This window comes from Varroa destructor, unplaced genomic scaffold, assembly GCF_002443255.2.
Source record: "Varroa destructor unplaced genomic scaffold, Vdes_3.0 BEIS01000003.1, whole genome shotgun sequence".
Taxonomy (NCBI): Eukaryota; Metazoa; Arthropoda; class Arachnida; order Mesostigmata; family Varroidae; genus Varroa; species Varroa destructor.
In genome coordinates, this window is record NW_019211456.1 from 33535082 (window position 1) to 33555767 (window position 20686).

General features: G+C 38.8%; 2 protein-coding genes across 12 annotated transcripts in view; one reads left to right on the forward strand and one right to left on the reverse strand.

The window, feature by feature from the left end:
• The window catches only part of LOC111247948 (glycosyltransferase 25 family member-like), a 22611-nt gene continuing 1925 nt past the window's right edge, over nt 1-20686 (reverse strand). For 3 of the 6 annotated variants that reach the window (XM_022799545.2, XM_022799546.2, XM_022799544.2), the window contains exons 2-17: nt 19816-20309; nt 19377-19571; nt 19007-19125; nt 18395-18702; nt 16146-16389; nt 15899-15967; nt 15505-15650; nt 14737-15000; nt 14368-14613; nt 4540-4662; nt 3816-4001; nt 3181-3398; nt 2547-2812; nt 2094-2186; nt 1399-1642; nt 1-1261 (exon numbers count right to left, since the gene is read on the reverse strand). In XM_022799545.2, coding sequence (XP_022655280.1) covers nt 1008-1261; nt 1399-1642; nt 2094-2186; nt 2547-2812; nt 3181-3398; nt 3816-4001; nt 4540-4662; nt 14368-14613; nt 14737-15000; nt 15505-15650; nt 15899-15967; nt 16146-16389; nt 18395-18702; nt 19007-19125; nt 19377-19571; nt 19816-19879 — 3039 coding nt within the window. In that variant the 5' untranslated portion in view covers nt 19880-20309 and the 3' untranslated portion in view covers nt 1-1007. The remainder of the gene's footprint in view (nt 1262-1398; nt 1643-2093; nt 2187-2546; nt 2813-3180; nt 3399-3815; nt 4002-4539; nt 4663-14367; nt 14614-14736; nt 15001-15504; nt 15651-15898; nt 15968-16145; nt 16390-18394; nt 18703-19006; nt 19126-19376; nt 19572-19815; nt 20310-20686) is intronic. The other 3 variants (XM_022799548.2, XM_022799547.2, XM_022799550.2) reach the window with 3 other exon arrangements.
• su(w[a]) (suppressor of white-apricot) lies at nt 6654-13324 on the forward strand. Of its 6 annotated transcripts, XM_086985663.1 has the most exons (10): nt 7244-7427; nt 8293-8401; nt 8996-9159; nt 9267-9469; nt 9658-9871; nt 10303-10446; nt 10639-10809; nt 11174-12359; nt 12538-12677; nt 13113-13324. In XM_086985663.1, exons 1-10 carry the CDS (start codon nt 7313-7315, stop codon nt 13139-13141), a joined length of 2475 nt encoding a protein of 824 aa, XP_086841789.1. In that variant the 5' UTR covers nt 7244-7312; the 3' UTR covers nt 13142-13324. The 6 variants fall into 6 exon arrangements, with proteins under 6 accessions (XP_022655286.1, XP_086841789.1, XP_086841788.1 ...); XM_086985662.1 differs by having other exon boundaries at nt 8206-8401; nt 10303-10809; XM_086985661.1 differs by having other exon boundaries at nt 10303-10809.

A 20686-nucleotide genomic window follows, 5' to 3' on the forward strand; every position in this document is an offset into this window, starting at 1 on the left:
TTTTATTTGCACAAAATTATTATACCGCATAGCATATTTTTATTTAGCTTATTCACCATTCATATACATTATAGCACAGTATTTACAGTCATAAACGACATCATCCGTTTATGTAAAGTCACTCCTCGAACCTACACTATTTTTTACTTTAATTAACATATTCTATAATTTCAAATAGATTACAGTAATAATGAGTTAGGTTAAGGTTAATATGTCCCGTGACAACTCTGTGGGTCACGTATTTGTCTGCTAATTTTAGGGACAAGTTGTGGCGGAGGTTCGAATCGGGGCGTAGACACACGGTTCGTTTCTTGCTGGCAAGGGCCAGCTGTCTGTCTGCTGCAATACCAACTTACCGGACGTTAAACTCGAAACATAGAGGTTAAGGTTAATATGATACTAATTGGCATTATGATTCTTATTCATAGTATATATTGCATTTTAACAATGACCTTCCGTCAGTTAGTTATTGTTAGGGTCCGTTGGTGTTAAACTTATTACACAAAAAATGTGATTTATTGTAAATTTCTCTACACACAGAAAATTATTGCGAATTTACTTCAGCTTACAGGGCAACACTTGCCTATTTTTTGTATAACGCGCTCGACATCGTAATACCATATTTTGTTCAAGGTCCAGAAATGACCTTCTGTATTCCACTATAATTACGTTTTGGGTCTAGGTTTTATATATATCTATATAAATGTGAATGTGTCTGTTGTTAAGCCTAACTTTACATCATTTTCACCGATGCATTCATAAGGCTGTTCTGCGCTTTTTAAAAACACTTAGAGCCAACAAACAATCGTGATATATATGACTAATAATCCTCAATCAATATGAACGGATAAACTTGTATACTGATAAATCGAGGGAGGAATAAATCTAGGTGATTTGTCAAAATATCTAACTTGAGAAGTATTTCATGGCCTCTTTTCCTTTTGTCAACCTTACGCTTTCCCGTTTTATAAACGAATTTTTGCTAAACATTGTTTAGAAGTAAATGATCAGCTATCGCCGTTGCGTAGATCTTTAATTTTGGCTAGAAGGCCGCGCATTTTCTCAAACGTGCCCGTTGCACCTGGCAGGTTCTCGAACGGTATATGATCGGCTACACCGATACTCCATTTTTGCGGATCGGGAAGTGACACAACTCGTGATATGGAGGCAGGAATTGGAGTTCCTGGCACAGAACCCAGCGACAACGAACGATGTAGCTTTACACAACTTTTGCTCGATGTGGGATCATCCATTGCGTTATCTTGTTATATTAAAGCAGAATAATCGACACGAAAACATTAAAATTAGAGCATTACTTAAGAGCATAACTAGATTAATTATCTTCGAATTGTCCTGACAAGCGCAAAATTAAAAAGTTATACCTAATCATGAACTTACTGTCCCTCTTTGCCTCCTTATTATCGTCCGCGCCTTCCGTAGGCCTTTCCTGAGAATCCCTTGTCTGTCCAGCCTCGTCTATTCCGTCACTTTCAATGCTCTTGCATATTTTTTTCGTTGCTGGGGCTTCATCAGTTTTGTCCGTTTCTGAAGCAGCTTTTCCTTCACCAGCTCCATTTGAAGCAGTCCCACTCGTTTCATTCTTTGGTAATGGAAGGTTCAGTTTTCGCTTTAGAAGCGACTTCTTTGCAGCATCAATTGCGTTAAGAGAAGTAACACATCAACAATTATACAGTTAGGTTATATATATAGCACTTCAGTTGTTCATTATATCATAGTCCCGATTACAAGTTTATGTTGGGAAATAACTATTTGTAAAATTTTTTAGGCTATTACATTATTTACACATTTTATGACAGCTTATAACCTATGGCAGGTTATATAATAATTAGTACAATTGTTACTGTTAAATCCGATTCAAGGCCATTTATACATAGACGCTGGAGAATTGCAACAGTAACGTATTTGCTTACTCAGCAAGGAAATACGTAATGGCATAATGTATTTCTGTTTTGCTTAAGGATTGCTAATCTGTTCTGTGAAAGCCTTGTGTCCTGTTCGTACCTTTGCAACTTACTGAATTCTAACTTATGCTTCGACGCTACACAATAGTATAATATTATACTGATATTAACCTCGTCAGAGCCACCTGTTTCACTGTCCAACTTGCTTGCCGTATTTTTGGGCGGTAGTAGATTCATTCGACGCATAAATTTCTTTTGTGGCTCCTGCAAACACAGAGCAAGATGACAAGCATAACGTCAAAATTTGCAATATAAATCAAGAACATCACCATATATCAACAACCATGAATGACATATCTGTATCATAATGTGCCATATCTGAAATCATTTTTTGGACTTTTAGTATGCATACTTTGCCTCACGGTGTTAGAGACAAATATCAACTTCATAAACATGATCATATAATTAAATAAAGAAAAATATAATAATGTAGGGTTTCTATATCATCAAGCGGGACCTTTTCGGATGGGAACGGCTAATAGTAATTTTAATATTATTGTAGCCAAATTCAGCAAACGAGTATGTATATGGTATTTAAAAATAGTGACTGCAAGTTGTAAGTACCTGTTTTGCCTTCATGCTTTGCAGAGCGTTCTCTTTCATCTGGTGAGGTTGTAGGGGCGGCATACCCTGCCGCCTATGATCGTCCACACAATTAGATGGAAGAGGCATATTAAAACCAGGAACCTCAATTAACTTCGTCGGGTCATAGCGTAGCTCGTTGTCATCGTCTTCATCGGAGTCTAGATCGTCTGAGCCTGCCGATAACACTTCACCATCTTCAGCAGCTGCTTTTTCCTTTCTCGTCTTTATAGGACGCGTTTTCTTCACTGAAATGTTACGTAGCATAATTATTTTTTTGCCATTAGAATGATCAATTAAAATTCTAACTTAAATTATGACAAATTATAAATAATTCATACTTTAATTGACCTCAGCTTTATTTAGCTACACTTGCCATTATTCATTGGTGCAAAAAACTAAAAATAAAATTTTGCATTTCCAGGCTCACTATGTCTCTATATGAGCATAGTGTCCAAAGATAATTAAAAGTAGCTCTACATATCAGTTTGTAGCCTGGATTCTCTCTATTGAATTTGTCTGTGAACTCATTAATGACGAACTTTTTTTAATACAATATTTTACAATATATTAAAGTTTGATGCTTAGTTTTACTGAGTTGCACGTAACAACCAACCTTCGTTTCCATGGCCGTCAAAAATCTTCAACCCGGAAGTCTCAACCTCAGCCTCCTGCAACCAACCTGGAGGATACCCAAGCACTCGCATCCTATAAACGAATGGTGGTAACTCGTTCCGTCGTACGCCTATAGCTTCAAGAAGACGACGACCCCAACGTCCTGGTGTAAATCGTGAAGCCCGTTCTTCATCTTCAAAAAATCGCGTATTCGAACATCTAAAAAGGACCAAACGGAACGGTAGAGCAGTTCGTGTTCTGATTGCTATAAAATTACTTTATTATAATTAAATCAAGAATAATGCTATTATAACATAGTCGCATACCGCATTGAAGTTATATTATGTTAGAGCTCTGCACCAAACATCAAAATAGCTATGAACTACAGTACAGCTCTCTGGTTAAAAACTTACTTTAACGTTTTTTGTCTTCAAATATTGCCGGTATGGCTAAGAAAGCTAAGACTTTTGCTTCAAAGTTGGAAACAACTGGTTCATGCCTTGCCGTGCAACATATGCACATCTAACCTTAAGTTTTATATTTAATTTAACCTTTAAGGTTTCATGTTAAACATGCCTTTACCATTATATATTCTTGCGCATACTTTATCTGCTAAAAAATGTTTATATATCTTACGGCTGTTTTGGTTGTAGTTTCCGACGGTTCTCGGCTATGGCTCTCCGATCAATAGGCTGAGTGCATTCACTCATGTGGTGATCTCCCAGACAGTTGAAACAACTTCTACTTCCAGGATTTCCGCCTGAAGGCGTTACTGCTGAATCATTCTGGTCAAGGAGTGAACTATTTTTCACGCTGTCATAACTGAAACAGATATACATTACTATTAGTTTACTCTGTTACCTTCGAAGAAGATTATTTTCATATTTTCATCGCACGTATGATTCTGTAACAATTTGCTGCAGAAACCTTGCCCTATGTTACAAAGTATTTACGAGAAGGGCAAAGTTCCATGTTGTACAAAAGCAAAGAGCGCTTTATTTAAAACAGACCTATTTATAACGACGATCCCCTATGAGGTGATATGGAAAAAGGAAAAATTTTGTTTAACGAAACTTTATCCCAAACCGTATAGAAACACTATACTGCGAACATTCCAACATTTTTTCGTTCATATGCCTGTTAGAAAGGTTCTACAAAGACCTCTTTACAGAGGCCATTGCCATTCTTAAGCAATAGCGGGCTCTACGTTGATTGTGTTATTTGAGATTGAAGTTACAGTTCACATGCACTTAGCCATCATTATACTAAATATAAAACTTGTAGACATAAAATTTGTTTGCCGTGAGCCGCCGGATTCGCAGGAAAGTTTTCAACGTCGACATATAGCGTTTATACTCACATTTGCTTATGCGGAGGTGCGGCTTCTGTTTTCGCTGTATCAACATAGAAAAGCTGTGAAAGATCCGAATTGTTCTCCCGAATTAGCTGCTCGAGGTGATGTTTCACGTGGCCGAAGTATTTCCTGTAAAAATGATCCGCAAAAACCAGCAGTGAAACCTATGAGATGTCAATAACGATTCTGCTGTTAGAATTCAAACATTTGTTTTAGACCCAAACATAATGCGAAAGTTTAGTCAAGTGGCGACTTTTGTATTATGTTTCTTTTAATAATTTACACAAGTATTTTCATACAACCATGGTTAGGGATACTAGATAGAAATGTATGGCGTTTCTAATGTTATCCTTCAGATCTGCAAAAATGTTTACTTTTTTCGCGCGAAACATGTGCACCAGCTTATGCATCAGTTGTCCCTTCTAACAAAAATTAATAGCTTAAAAGCTTAGTTCCATAGCAACGTTCACCCATTAATACTGATAAGATGCTACGGTAAAGAAAAATTCTACAATTTGATCCTTTTCAGTCCACGCAGCTATATATTATGATATTGAACAGGTGAACGACAAATGCACATATATATATAATCTAGCAGTATAAAGACAATTAAAACTACTGATGCATAGTTGATTCATAACCTTTACAGAAGTGCATGTTTTCGAAAAATACAGCAGTTTTATTAGTTGAGCGTCATTACGGAGAAGTACTGGTCAACGGTGCCAGTATGAAAATGTGTACCGTACATCTACACAAAAAATAAATGTAGAAACATAGATTATTCGTTGCTTTTCAAATACGTTGTATTGACTATGCCAACGACACTGCGCTAATATTGTAACACTCAGCAGAGGCTATTAATTGTCTGTTTGTCATTAGCTAAATTATTGCCTTGAGGCATTACTTATGAAGGTCCTGATTGTGAAATTTAATGATGCAAACTCCGCCTATTTCGAACGATTTTGCAGCAAGCGGCTCCGGAAGAGCGACTTTCTCGGTTTCTTCAGTTAGGGCACTCTCTTCGCCATTATTTGATCGAGGCGCCTAAAGTGATTCACAGACAAACATTAGTTGAAGCAATTTTAGCGTCTTTATACATAGCATTCAACCCATGACTGCCTCATTTTTTCCTTGAGCGCTTGGAAACAGTTCTTCAAATATTGATTAGTATTTCGTTTTCCTGGGAAAAGCTACGCTTGGTTTGGCGCCAAATTTATTCGTTGGCGTTTTTTCAATCGATTTACTGTGTTACATAGTAACCTTTGTGGGGTCACAACAAGTAATCGTGGAAGTTGACAAGGATTGTAGCTTTTAGTTTCACATTATTTCGAACCCGTAAAACAAGAAATATCCACTCACGAACTAACACGAAATGACAATTCGTAATATGGCCAAGAATAAGCAGAAACACGGAAACATTTGCCTGGATGAAACAAAATCGTTTCCATAGCCCAAAAAATGTGTCATTTAAAAAATATATATATACATATATATTTATTTATATATTAATATATATATATATATACATATATAAGGATTATTTATAGCTATTTATTTGTTGTACAAAAAATAATCTTCTAAGGTTTCGGCGGCATAACTGATTTTACGTCAATTGTCGAGCATAGCTTTTGCAAGATACCTCGTCGCCTGATGTCTCACTTGACGTATCCATAGCAATTTCGATTTTCTCCTCGATCGCACTATTATCACCACTGTCAGATTCCATTATTTATTTCGCAAAAAAACTGTACATAAGTTCGGCCCAAAATTTCCGTCTTCCTAACCGGGAGCAGAAAACTATGTTTTGGTAATCGGCAGACAGTATTCAAACATTTTTTTATCTAGTTTGGTGAGCGGGCTTTTTAAATTTCGTATGCCTTTAAAACCGAGCAGCCTGTCGTCGAAACGTTCATTGACTATTGTTATTCCTGTGAAGCACAGCCTGCTTTGTTTCCAGTCTCCCCATGCAGTCATCATGCGAATAAAATGTCGTTATCATCGAAAAAATTAGATACACTCTTTGATCGATTGTTTACGTTAGTAACATATACGCAACAACCAGACACACGCTACTGCCAGCTGGCAATAGATGGGATACAAATACTAAAAAACGTTGCTGGTCTCCAATAGTGAGGACACACGCATGTCAATTGTGCCGGTGTGTGACTTGTTGTGAAGCCTTGCATTCTGTCGATTTTACACGGTCAGTCGGTGAGCGAAGAGGGTGTCACAACCGATCGCCGGCAGTTCGCCGTGTATATGTATGTGTGTTGTTTGGCTAGGGCATCCTGTATGTGACTAAGTTAGTGTCGGCAGCAAGGCCGTCCGCATGCGTACGAGTGCGCCTCCCCAGTGCTGGTGCCGTGTCGTATCATTTCGATAAAGCCCCTGTACCGAACAAACGCCGTAAGAGGTGTTCGTGCTACTCGGTGAATAGCGCGCATTGCGCTTGTTTCCCTCTTATAAAACGTCTATGTACGAGTGAATGCGTGAAACCGAGTGATTCAGTTAAGAACCACTTCAATTGGTCGATAGGCCCTAGGTCGTTCTGATTTGAAGACGACATTCGGCCAGCACTTAAGTCACGACGTTACAGCCACATACCATTACGACGACTGCCATTAAACCATTGTTGACAGTAGTAGTTTGTTCCACACGAAACAAACAAATAAAAAAAACAAAGAAAACGACGCAATGTCCATGTTATCAGGAGTTGGAGGCCCCAGCAGCACCAGCAATAACAACGGCGGTGGCGGTTTCGGCTCAGCCGAGTTCGAAGATGATCTCCTCGTGTTTGGTTACGCGTGCAAGGTGTATCGCGATGACGCCCGGGCGCTCCAGGCTGAGAAGGCACTCATCCCCTGGATGGGCGATGAGCTTATCACCATCGACCGGTTAGTATCACAGCCCTCGGCTAGAGGCCAGAGTCAAACTAAAAAACAAATCGAAACTTAAAAAAAACCAACCCACCAAGTTAACCCCTGTGTCTGCTCACTCTATCCCTTGATCCCAAGATATCGTTTTTCATACTACTGCTGCTTTGTCACGTCCGTAGCAGGTTTTCCCAGAGAAAGTGAAAGAAAGCAAGCTGAGCTCTTCTTCTACTACTACTGCTACCAGTTCTGCTTGCCTTCATTCTCGCCGACAAGATGCCACCACACTACCGCCTGTCTTCCGCGATCACTGCCGCTACGAATCCCAATTCGTACCCTGCTTTACGATGCAGGGCGATGGCGAACCGTCAGTTGCAGCTGCGGCGGCGGCAGCAGCGGTGTCTAGTGGGTGGTTTGAGGCGTCAAATCGGAAGTCCCAAGCGTTTCACGGGGACTGTTGGTTGTAGAGATGGCTGTCTCTCGCGCACGGAAGGATTATAGGCAAGCGCCACTCCTAAGAAATCGCCAAATTTTGAAACGCAATTTCATATCAGACTTAGAAAGAGCCAACTGCTATTTCTATGGTTGTTGTAACTGGACTGGTTGGTATCATCTGCGCGCTTGGTTTGTTGTTGCTCAATAAATTCTCTCCATTTACGGGCAGCGTTATGTGTATAAAATGTTGGTTTACCCTTCCCGAGTGGGTGAGCTATGTCGGTGGGTCTGCGTTAGTCCTACTGCATAGGTTCACGACATATGAGAGCAATAGACAACAAATACTTGTGTGCATATACAATAGGAACAAGAACGGGTTAGTCACGGGGATTCTACGGGCATTGAGACCCGGTGGTGACAGGTATCTACCAGTGGCTGTCGGTGGCTCTAGGTATCATGTGGATTTGGCAATTCGATGGAGTGCTTTTACAGCAGCCCCTGCGAACGCTATCGATCGTATGGAGATTTCGAACGCGGATGATCCGGACCTATGGATGCAAGTAAGATTTTAGTCCTAAATGGACTACTCACGTAAGATTTTCACGTATTTATTCGTATCATGATCTCATCTCGTAATCTTTCTATCAATGTCTTTGTTCGTAATGCAAAAGTATAACATGCCACTTTTAATTAGTAACCTTTCGTGCTTAGTTTTACACTTTATGTACTTCTATAGATTTACTGGTAATCTGAACAGTAAACATGTCGATCGTTTTTACGTTTCCAACATTTAGACAGGTTTTTATTAACTTGATGTGAGATAGTACATTTTCACTGCGTTATTTCAGCTGTTTTGTTTTCGAGCTGCTTATTAAAAGCTGAATGACTACACAGCAACAACCCTTGGATTTATGCAGATTTAAATTTGAAAAAAATAACTTATTACAGCTATTGCGTTAGTGTTTCACACTAAACGCTCGTAAGCTACTTGGGTGCATACAGTCTTTGAGAACCTAAAAGTGCCAAACAAAGTTCTAACAGAGAAACAAGCGTAGCTTGTAGCTTCAAAAAGATCACTTTCTCAGCATTCGGCGAGCCATTCTAGTCTATGGTAGTTCATTGCCTGTGTTAACATGGTAATTCGACTATTTAAGGTACGACGGTCGAGGTCACCTGAGTTCGCTCGAGGAGTTTGAGCCCCGTCAAGGCGTCTGGGAGGAGCACTTCGGCTCGCTTGATCCTGAGGAGGCCGCTGAGGAGCAAATGGCGGAGGAAGAACGCTGGCTTTCACTCAACGAGTATGAAGAGGAAACGAGAGGTGAGCAAAGAATCTTAGAGAAAGAAAACTATTCTTATGAAGCTCTGAGGTGTCCAAAATAGACTAGTTATTGGGATTCTAACATATTATTTTTTTCACGTTTATAGAAGAGATTCTAAAACGGGCAGCGGCTCCAGCCGAAAACTTTGCTGAAATCGGGTTCAACTATGATAATTACGATAGTCAGGACAGCGGCGATCGAAAGGATGACACTGTTGGCGTTGAAAATCGACCTGATGATTTTGTCGACCCAGATGACAAACCATACAAAGTGCCCAAAGGGCTTACGTTGCCAGTAACTGTACCGAGGGTAGGTAATTTAATGCTGTAATTTAATAAATCCAGTTTCTTTCCTGGTCTTTAAATTTAACTGTTTTTGCGGAGTAATTTGTAATGGCTGGTACACTAAAGTGGATAAAATTCATTCAATTTTTATGAAAGCCTATTTGAAGCTGATTGAGCGTGAATTTAGCCACGTGCTGTGTGCTTGTGTTGTAGCCCGAAACCCGCCGCGAACACACAATCATCGAAAAAACTGCACAGTTCATTGCCCGTCAAGGTGGACAGCTTGAAGTGGTGATTCGAGTAAAGCAAAAGAACAATGCCCAGTTTGCTTTTCTTGATATAGAACACCCTCTCAACCTATATTATCGCTACCTCGTACAACAAATTAAGAGTGGAGCCTATAGGCCTGCAGTGCAGGATGATAATGGTAAGTCAAATCTCTTTATAGCAGATTTGCTAGTATTCGTTGCTAAGTAGTATTCGTTTTCATGACATATTTTGGATGACGGTATTTGCGCATGTCATAATACGAACTTGTTTCATCAGATATCTTAATGCCTTTTTCATTATTTGGTAAAGTATTGGTAAAGAGTATCGCGGAACTTTTTTCATTTAGTCGTGAATCTTGCTCATAAAACTGCAAAAGAGTTATAACTGTTTTCGAGCAATATTTCTCTTAAATTAGTAAGTAATATTAATGCGTCTCAGTTACAAAAATAGTTTTACAAAGTTAGTTTACAATGTCTTACTCTGATTCAATGCGGTGTATTAAATCCAGTAAACATAGTAGTTTCCCCCCAAATTAACCTCAAAATCTCGATTAACCCACTTAACGATGTGTCGATATTATCATTTTAGAATCAGGCAGTGACTCCGATTCCGATTTTGACGGCGGTTACCTTCATCCGTCATTGTTCGCCTCGAAAGGCAGCTCTTCCAAGTCTTCGGGACCACCTGAGGCTCTAAAAAACATTTTCAAGGCGCAAGCGTCTAAAACGAAAGGTACTTGCGCCTACTCACAGTTAATTGACAAAATTCGGCCCAGCATTGAGCTGGATCAGGAAGCGAGCAATGGACCCACAGCAGTTGAGAACGTTGGCAGTGTAGAGAGTGCCAGCAATGGAGATTCAAATGGAACCCCTGCGCGAGAAGAGCTTGCTGACACAGAGATTGTTTCTGGAACTGGTATTGCAGAAGACACCACTCCTCAGGGTGATTCTGCCGGGGCAGACTCAGTAGTTGTTGGCTTCGAGGCGCTTGTTGCCGTGATGCCTCCGCCACCTGACGTACAACCAATCGTAGATAAAATGGCGGAGTATGTAGCAAAAAATGGGCTCGACTTTGAGGAATCTATTAGAGCTAAAGGTATGCATTAGTGGTGTTTAATCACTGCATGGTTAATTATACAAAGATAGAAAGCACGTAATTAGTCATCAGATAATGAAGCAAATGATTAGCTATAGAAATGTTAATATTTATATGGATACTGAGAAATTTAAAAAATGAGATGGTTCGTGTTATTTCGTAATTTTTAAAGGATAGTCAATTGTTTTTGGAATAGACTGAAGAACACTGTTGGAGTCGATAGTAAACTGTTTTTCAATTAATAAGCTCTTTGTTAAGATTTTCGATAAATATACTCGTTACATTAGATGTGTCTGAAATGCTCGAATTTAAGAAATGATAAGATTTGATAATTTTATTTATAATCGTATTTATCAATTTGCAGGCGATCCAAAGTTCAGCTTCGTCGATCTCGGAAATGAATTCTATGAGTATTATCAATTTAAGGTCAAAGAATTCAGTCTGACTTTGAATGAAAGTACTGGTAAAGCTAGTGCAAAAAGCGATCAAGAGACGACAGCGCTGCCGGTCTCAACCGACAAACCTGTAAAGGTGAGCAAATCTCCGAATGCCCTTGAAAGAATCGCTCTTGAGAACTCCCTACATACGTCACCGGAGCGAACGCCAAAGGAACGGCGGGTGGAAAAGAAAAAGATGAAGATCAGCCTGAAGTGTCAGGAAAACGGCGGCGACAAAAAGAAGGAACAGACAAGCTCTGGTGTGTCAACAGCGCCATCTAACGGAGAAACAACTAGCATGATTGGTCCCTTATTGCCCTCGCTATATGACGACGAGGACGTTGAGGTTCGGGAAGACATTCTTGAAGAACTATCGAAAGCCGAAAAGAGGGCTTTATTAACTGCTGTAGTAAATAATACCAATCGAAAAACAGAAAACATCGCGGACGATAAAAAAGGCGATACAGGGGACATGTCGAAAGAGAGGCGACAAAGCGAAAGCGTTGAAAAAAGGAAAAATACCGATAAGGACAAGTCGAGAGATAAAAGTCATCATAAAGGAGAACGAAGTCGAAATGATGAAAAATACCAGAGAAGCAGCCGGGAACGACAGCGTGAGAGGGGTGATAAAAGTCGGGAGAAGGACAAAAGGCGTTGTATCGATGAAGTATCGCCCGATGCACACAATACGGACACTAGCAATTTAAGTCGAATGAAAAATGGTGGGAGTGGATCCAGCCGATCGGAAAGGGGTGACGGAGACGATGAACTAAAAAGAAAGCAATTAGAAAGAAAGAAAAAGCTAGCTGCGTTCTTGACGATGGTAAAAGAGAAGGATGGCGCAGGTTACAGCGACAAGAAAGAGGATATGGTACAGACTGACCTAAAAGCGAAAATTCGACATCTTAAACGAGCTATGGCAGATTCTGATGAAGAGCCAGCTTTAGGTGAAGCTGACTCACGGAGACCGCCTGACGAGCGGGTGGTCAAAGTACCTGTTATTAAGGTTTCAAAAGAGAAGGAAGAGCCACGACATGCAAAAATGAATTTAAAGAAACTTCGAAAAGAAACCCTGGAAGAAGGAGAACTCGTGGAAAATAGAACCTATGATAGGTAAGTTAAATTCATAATATCAGGCTTAGTTTATTAGAAAATAAAGATCGTCCGACTATTATCTCTGCACCGGTAAGGGGAAAAGCTAGTTGATGCTGCGATCCTTAGTTCTACTGTTCATTGACAGTTTTCATTGAAACTTACGTAACCGAATAAAATAGGAAATTTGTTTCCATAGTGGTGATGACTCCTATGAGCGACGTCGCCGAAGATCGCGTGACAGAAAACGTAGAATATCGTCATCATCGAAAAGTCGATCATCTTCCTCCGACCGCGAGTACAGTCGAAGCCGAAGGCGACACCATAAACATCACAAAAGTAAGAGGAATTTATGGTCAAACAAGCCGGAATCGATCATCGCGCGTACAAGTCGAATATGTGCTGACCTTAAAAAATTATTCGATCTTAATTTTGTGATGGCTCCTTTTCAGGAGAACATTTCGGTTTTTCGGTTATTTCGTTCCACTTCTGATATACCCACGGAATTCCATCGTTTGATTTCGCCTCTTATTCGAAATAAACCTGATGTCATTGATGATCAAAACAAAAAAAACAAATGACTTTTATATTTCGGAATAGGAGACCAGTAACAATTTGCACATAAGTATTAAGGTCAAGTCAAAATTCTGCTAAATCCATTGTGAGAAATGTTTGTTTCGTGGATGTTGATTTACTCTAGTGTATCAGCATTGACAGGTCATATGAAAAAAAAACAAGACTACCAATTTTCATATTACGTTGACTGAATTTCAGGTAAATCATCGCGGAGGAATCGCGACTAAAAACCAAAACACGCATCATATAAACCTGGGAACACATTGACCAACACTTATACAAGCAATGTCCAGAAGCGCATCGTATTGTATATATGCATACATAATTTATTGAGAAACACTGTGTATGATGGCAGTGATATTGTTGTAAATGTTATGTAATAAAGAATACTTTATTAAAACAGAAGTGAATTCGACTTGTTTTAGTAATCATAAACTAAACAGGAGCATTAAGTGTGGAAAATTCGTTATAACATTGACAAAAGATACTGTCAGTTATAAAGCCTGCTAATTGAGATAAATCATAACACTATATCAAACGCAAATATACCTTTCAGCATATGACGTTGTTTTAAAAAACAAATTCGGTTGTTGTCCGTTGAAATACATTATTTAGTCATAGAGCTTTCCCACAATAGATACAATTTAATTTACAATTAATTGCGAACTGCAGAGCGGGACTATGTTTTTTTCACATGCTTATAAATACTTAACTTTATTTACATCAAATATTGATAAATCAAGGAAATGTGCAAGCTTTATGCTGGCACACAGGTCTTCGTATAAATGGTGATAAATGCAAAATCATTTGTCATGTTGTACACGGGTATGCGACCCTACAAATTTTATGGTAAATCTGAGATCACAACTCCTCCTTCGTGATATCAGTGCCAGTTTGGCCTGTCCTGATGGCATCACTGCCTTGATCGAACTTTCCTTCGAGGAGGGCAGAGTCTTCCGTATCTGAGAAGTAATTTTCTTCTCCTGTATAATGAGTTGGGTAAACAATAAGGGGATAGGCCGAGGCAGCACGGAGAGTTCTTGGTGCGAAAGCGTTTTTCCAATCAGATCGCGGGTGCCTAAAGGTCGGCTAGATTTAACAATTAATTTTACTTTGCCTTGCGGCTACAACCACTTCTTAGATAGCTGAATGTCTAGCATTTCCAGTGAACCCTGTGTTAATCGTACGTTTGGGATTAAACGTTTGATAAAAGAATACAAAAATATCAAATCAAAACAAACCAATAAGTACTTCTGCTACTAGTAAGTGCTCAGAGTTAAAACACACATTAAATAAGAGTACTTCTTGTCATGTATGTAACTTCGTAATCCATTTTTGGCCTGAAAACCTAAATATAAATACGCATAACGCTATAATGTTGACCTCCATAATGAGTTATAGTCATTTAGGTATATATTTATTAGTCAAATCTAGCAATAAATATGCTACAAACCTGTCAAACATGATCGGTATATATTCATCGACTGGGACTATCTTTGAGAGCGGTTCACCATCGATCAATTTTTGAGCACCTCTTCGATTAATGTAGTAACTGAGGGTCCAGTATGAATAATCAACTTGAACAAGTTGATCGGTACCCGTTAGGTACGGCTCGCTGGCGTTTGCTAACCGCTTTCGACCTAGATAGACCAGTTCTAGATGCCCTTGATCACGAATCGCCTTTACAGTTTCCATCACCCTAAGATTGAAATTTGCAGTTAGGGTCAGGTTAACGTATATAAACAAATATAACCGGTCTATGAGTTAGCGCTTCCTATTTAGCTCAAGGTTTCAAGTACCTCCGTAAGTTATAGCTCATTACCTTTTCCGGAAGTAAGGTACGAAGTGAATATCGTCTTCGAAGATAATTGCTTCCCTGTAACCTTGTTTTAGGATGTCCTGCCAAATATTATAATGGCTCAGGAAGCAACCGACCTCGCCGAGTGTGAGATTGCGATCTCGGTACGGATCTCGATATTCAGGTAACTGGCGAATGCCAAGAGATTCTTTCATTTTAGCGCTGATCTTCATCCCATCGACAGCAGGCATATAGTTATATCTAACCCCTAGCTCCGTAAAGCAATATCTGATAACACAGTTCATACAAATTATGTTAGTATGTATATACTTTTAACAAGTTCCTAATGTTCCCTACGAACAATTCTTTAAAACTAAATGCAGGGCATAGTCATACTGGATATAACAATGCTGTTCTCAAGGCTAAAGGGGTGATTTTTTTACCATGGTTTCTATCGTTCTCTGTCATACATAATCTTTCAATAATAGTCATACTTCGTTATCATACCATGGTGCCCTATAATTCTTAAAGTGGCTCTGCAGTATGACAATACACTTCAAATTCTCAAAATGCTGTACAAATATTTATCAAGATAATGCGACCTTGACTGATACAATACGTGATAGTACATATATCAAACATCAGCTAAAGTAGTATTATCTCAAACGCAGCCAATTACGAGCTCAAGAATCTAGGAGACTAGAAGAACCAACTAGAAGAAATCTAGTCAATGTTTAAGTGCGATAATAATTTAGATTAACCTTTTTAGTGCATATATTATAGATTACTTACTTCATTCGATCATGTCGGTCGCGCCTTCTTTGGAGGTTAATAAGATAAACTTGATCAACTCCAAGTGAGTCCTTCACCGGTTTTCGTGTTAGTCGACGGAGAACGTCTGACTCTGGCAAAGGTTGGTCCTTATGTGTCACATCGACCTATAGGACGCTCACAGCATAATTATCATGTTGGAATATTAAAAATGATCGGATTGAAAAAAAAAAGAGCTAAATTCATTCAGACTTTTACATCTGATGCGTGCTCTACAGAATCCCTTTAGATACTGGAACAAATCCAAATGTCAAAAGATATAGTCAGCTGTTGTAATGACTACTGTTGTAATGTAACTCGTTTAACTTCGTATATTTTTTGTAATTACTTTAGTGTAGTAGTGGATTAAATTTACCTTTAGGTTAACTAGTTCCTGCTGTTCCATACTGACTGTACCCGTTGAGGCAAGCATCCAGCCATGGATCTAAAAATGGCAAAAATGCCAATCATATGAATTAGCAGATATAGGATCAATTATATAAGAATTCACGTTAAGGTTAGAAATGCTATGCATTTGAGCAGTTTGGAGAGAGGTATGCCCTTCATAAACAAAACGGAAAAATTATTTGTAATCGGTATTCGTTTAAAGGAGAGCTTCTCACTTTTCTGTTTGTAATGAATTGGTCGATTTTTGCTTTTTGAGCTGAGCGAGCGAACACTATGATATCATCAAGAGGCAAGCTTTTCTCTTGAGCTGGATCAAGGATTTCCCGACGGAAGGTTAGCCAGTCGCTGTTTCTTCCTCTCAGATCGACCAATACGGCTGAATGGACCAAAGCTGCCGGATGGATACCTATTAGCTCACGTTCGACTATTTTCATGTAGTTCTTCGAACGAACATAATACCTGTAACAGCCAGCAAATATTCATTACTGTAATTTAATCGCAATGACTTCTATCATTTACGTGCTTATCATGGAGGGTTCTTTATTAACAGCAGTATAGAACAATACAGTACGAAGTTTTACACTTTTCAGTTCTACCATAGGTTGCCCATATCCATATTGCATAGTAGTAATCTTTGTTTTTGCGTATAAAGAGGATAGACGTAAGCTCAGACTAAGCAAACCAAGTGATTATACCTTTGGTTCTATAATTATGTTTTCATTTTTCTTAATTCAAAGCGGTAGAATTGAAAGAGATCACTGTGATAACGCAAGTTGTGGGCGCACTTTCTAGTAAGTCTGGATGTGCGTTTAGCTCTTTCCGTTTTTGAAATCTTTACATCATTTTTTTAATAGAAACAGAAAAACAGATAATTAAAAAGGTTTTGAATTATTGTATAATCATTTTTATAAAATGTATCGTAAACTGGAAATGGGAGAGATCATTTTTGATTCACATTTTTGAATGTGTAAAACGTGAAGCATTGTCAAGGATTTTGAAATTTTACTTTGAATCTAACCATTATTACTGCATGGCAGCATGAAATGTAAATAATGAACAAAACATGAGACCTTTTTTAACACAAAAAATAGAACTTGAAGTTTGAGAAATGACTAACATTTTAATGTTCAGTGCTATTTAAAGTATTAGGGTATTTGATTAAGGAAAAAATGAATTATTGAACGCAGTGGAAGTAACAGAGTAGTCAAATAGTGGCAAAAATAAAACAAAAATAGCGAAGAAAATTCTAAAAAAATACAGACTAATATACTACTAGATATACTATATAGACTAATATAATTTCTTCTAAATCTATTTGCCTTAAATCTTGTGACTATCTGGTGATAGAACCGATAGAAATTCAGGACCATAATGCCTGGAATTTCTAACTGTCATCATAATAGGGGATTGTGTACCACTAGTTCAAAAACACGGAAAAGGTTAAATGGTAGACTGTCGGGCTTAATCAGATTAAAAAAAATTACTAACTAATTCCATCATTTTAGTCGAGAGTCGTAAATTTCACAGGGGTAGAATGGCGGGCAAGCACTTTTAGCAGATTTAGAGAAAGTAGGAACACTCCAAACCATAGTGATCAAATATAATGCCTATCGACTTCTCGTTAGAGAAACAAAATCGATTAATCGAAAGCCTAGTCAAGACGGAAGCGAGCATTAAAAAAAACAAAAAAAAAAGATGTCCAAGTCAAAAGAATATTATATCTTAGTGTACCCTCACTAATTCTTTGGTTTCGGGGAATTTATATGACTAAAAGAAACATGAAGTAATAAGCCACCCTCAAAGGCAACCTAGAGGAAGCGATAAAGTAAAATATAGGCATAAAATACAATACACCATGCCGACAGTCAGTGAAAACTGACGGTACGGACCTTTAACACCATAACTGTAGAAGCCAGAACCGCTTCCTTAAAAACTGTTGTTGCAGAAAGAAGTAGAGGCTACTGTAGGACAGCGAATGATGGATAAAAGGGACATTATTTATAAAAGAGACGGGACTGAGATGACATAATTACTTAGTGGTAACGATGAAAAATCGGTGTTGTATGCAAGAATAAAGTACTCTTATCTGTGTGATGTAGCGGAAGCCATAGCGCTAAAATAGTGTAACAAATACGGTTAACTTTAAATTGAAGGTGAATCGAATGATACGAATTTCATACCTCTTTCAAAGAAGCAAATAAGATTAGTATTAAGATGTCAAAAACGATAATAGCTGAAACAATTTTAGCATAACCTGCAGATGCGGAATTCTTTGTCTTATACTTTTTTTAGGTGAACGCTACAATTTTCGAAATAAATTGAAATTTCTGACAAAGGAATTACTCTGTATCCTATTATGAGCATCTTGAATCCACTTGGTAGTAGGTGCCCGTTGGCTAAAATAATAGGATGGCTATCGACAAACTAATACAAAAAAGCGGAAATATGTTTGCAACTGGATTACTTGTCTTTGAAGTTCATTAGATTGTTTGTTTTGCATGTACGTGCCGTTGCGCACCCTAGTTTATCCATTTCACCCCAGAAGTTACTATATAATGACATCGATTGCAGAAGTGGAGCAATCACAGTTCGGTTTTCAGCCATCAGATCCTGAAGGAGGTTTTCATTCGTGATGAAGGCGTCTGTATCCAGAAACCAGACGAATGGTATCTTTTGCTCCCTGGCGTAAGATAATGCATCTTCTTTGTGTCGAATCAGCGTCTTGTATCGCGATACTGGCCAGTTGTGCTTCGTAGGGTTGTCCTCATATTCCTGGCACAGTTCAAAATAAATATTAGAGTTTTATCGAATGATCATACCTTTAAGGAAATTTTAAGCGCTAAATCCGATTACGTTACTGTACCCGATTATATTGCTGTATCGTGCAAAATTGCCACCGTATCATTATATATGCCTATTTATATGCCTAGACAATGTACTCCTATTTCACCACGGAGTTCAGGCCTATGGGCGGCAAGGCAGATTGCATCTTTCGTATTGTTTGTAATAAGCAATATGAATCTTATCTAATACACTGCGTCGATGTTGTTACGAATTAGACAGACATTCAGCCAACCTGAGGAAGCATCCGAATGTCTACGGACGCGCTATGATAAAACCTGGCGTTTTTTTCTAGCCAAACATCAAGCAGATGCGGGGTATCATCTCGGTTATGATCTGAGCGAATCCACAAACCTTAAATATGAAACACAACATAATCAACACTCGATAACATATCCCAGTTGAACTGAAGGCACATGCGAAGTATCCAATTTTGTAGAAGCAGAGAGGCGTGTATGCGTTTACCATGAACGTTAACAATGTGATACTTTCTAAAAACGTATTTAAAGCATGTTCAGTGTTAAACAAAAAATAAAAATGCTCATATATAATTGAGTTTCCGACGGGCGGAACTGTTTTACCGCATCATAGCCAAATGGCGTTACCGATATTTTTCTTGGGATAGCTTAGCCGTTCGAAGCCTCCAAAAAATGTGGAAATAAGATGTTCCTCATTAGAAGCAAGAATCACAACAAGCACATCTGGACGTTCTGGTTTTGAAATGTAACTCTCTCTAGTCGTCTCCGAAACAACTAATGGCAACAAACATGTCAGAATCACCAATAGCTGGCACATCTTGCCTGCAATATGGAGACACACGAACATAACAACGGTAAATCTCGCATATACAACGTGACCTTACAAGAAGGGATAGCCTTATATGTTTAGGACAATAGCAATTCTCTATATGTGACCTCACAGACCTACACACATGCTTCATAGGGATGGAACTAAATTATTGAATACCATTCTGTATTACAGAACGCTACACAAATGCATGTTCTATTGTGCAGATTGTAAAAATGACGGATGATTTTCTTTTACCTGTTATTTTAGTTGAGAATGCAGATCCAGAAGGCAACCAGTAACTAATCAATGGAAGCTCCATCTAGGAACATAGCGATAGCATGTACATGCGGAAACGTTCAACGTTCCAGCCATAAGGCTTCCGATACGTGGCAGGTACCACGCCAAAGTCGGCGGCATAGCCCTTCGCTATGGCACTGCGCCCCCATCGAAGAGTCCATCACTTCTCCAGCGTTGATACAGACAGACATCTATGCCGAACTCTTGATGTCATTGGTCTCTGCAAGCGTGGTAACAGAACGGATTCTTGGTGTTGACATTTATGGAAATGCACTCACATACAGACACAGTCACTGCGCTTCCAAAGTATGCAGAGATTTTTCCTGGGAAGCCTCTAGCGAGAGGCACCCAACTGCCAGCACGAAGCCGCAGTCAAGATAGAAGATTCCAGCTAGTCATGATACACCATGACCGAACGGACTCTATCTAACGTATTACAAAATAGGTGGCCCCTGTGAAACACGCAGAGGAGAAAATAAGGGTGAAATTACGCGCGTTTGTTACATTCGTAAATGGGTTACAGTAGGTTTTTTTCATATCTAGTAGTAGGATTAGGTTAGTCTTATATAGCTTACTTGCAGGTTAGAGTAAACTTAAGCTAGTTAGACTGTGCCGGCTTAATAAGACGATACTCGAAACAGCGTATAGCGTGGCAGTACTTACGAATATTCAAAATAAGTATTTTCATTTTCAATTTAAAGGTCTGGTATGTTTGTTATGAAATATTATTCTGGGTTCGATGGCCAACTATCGCTAGACTATCCGTAAATTTATAGTCTCTTTTTGTATGTAGCCCGAAACAAATCCATTAGATTTTCATAATGCTCTA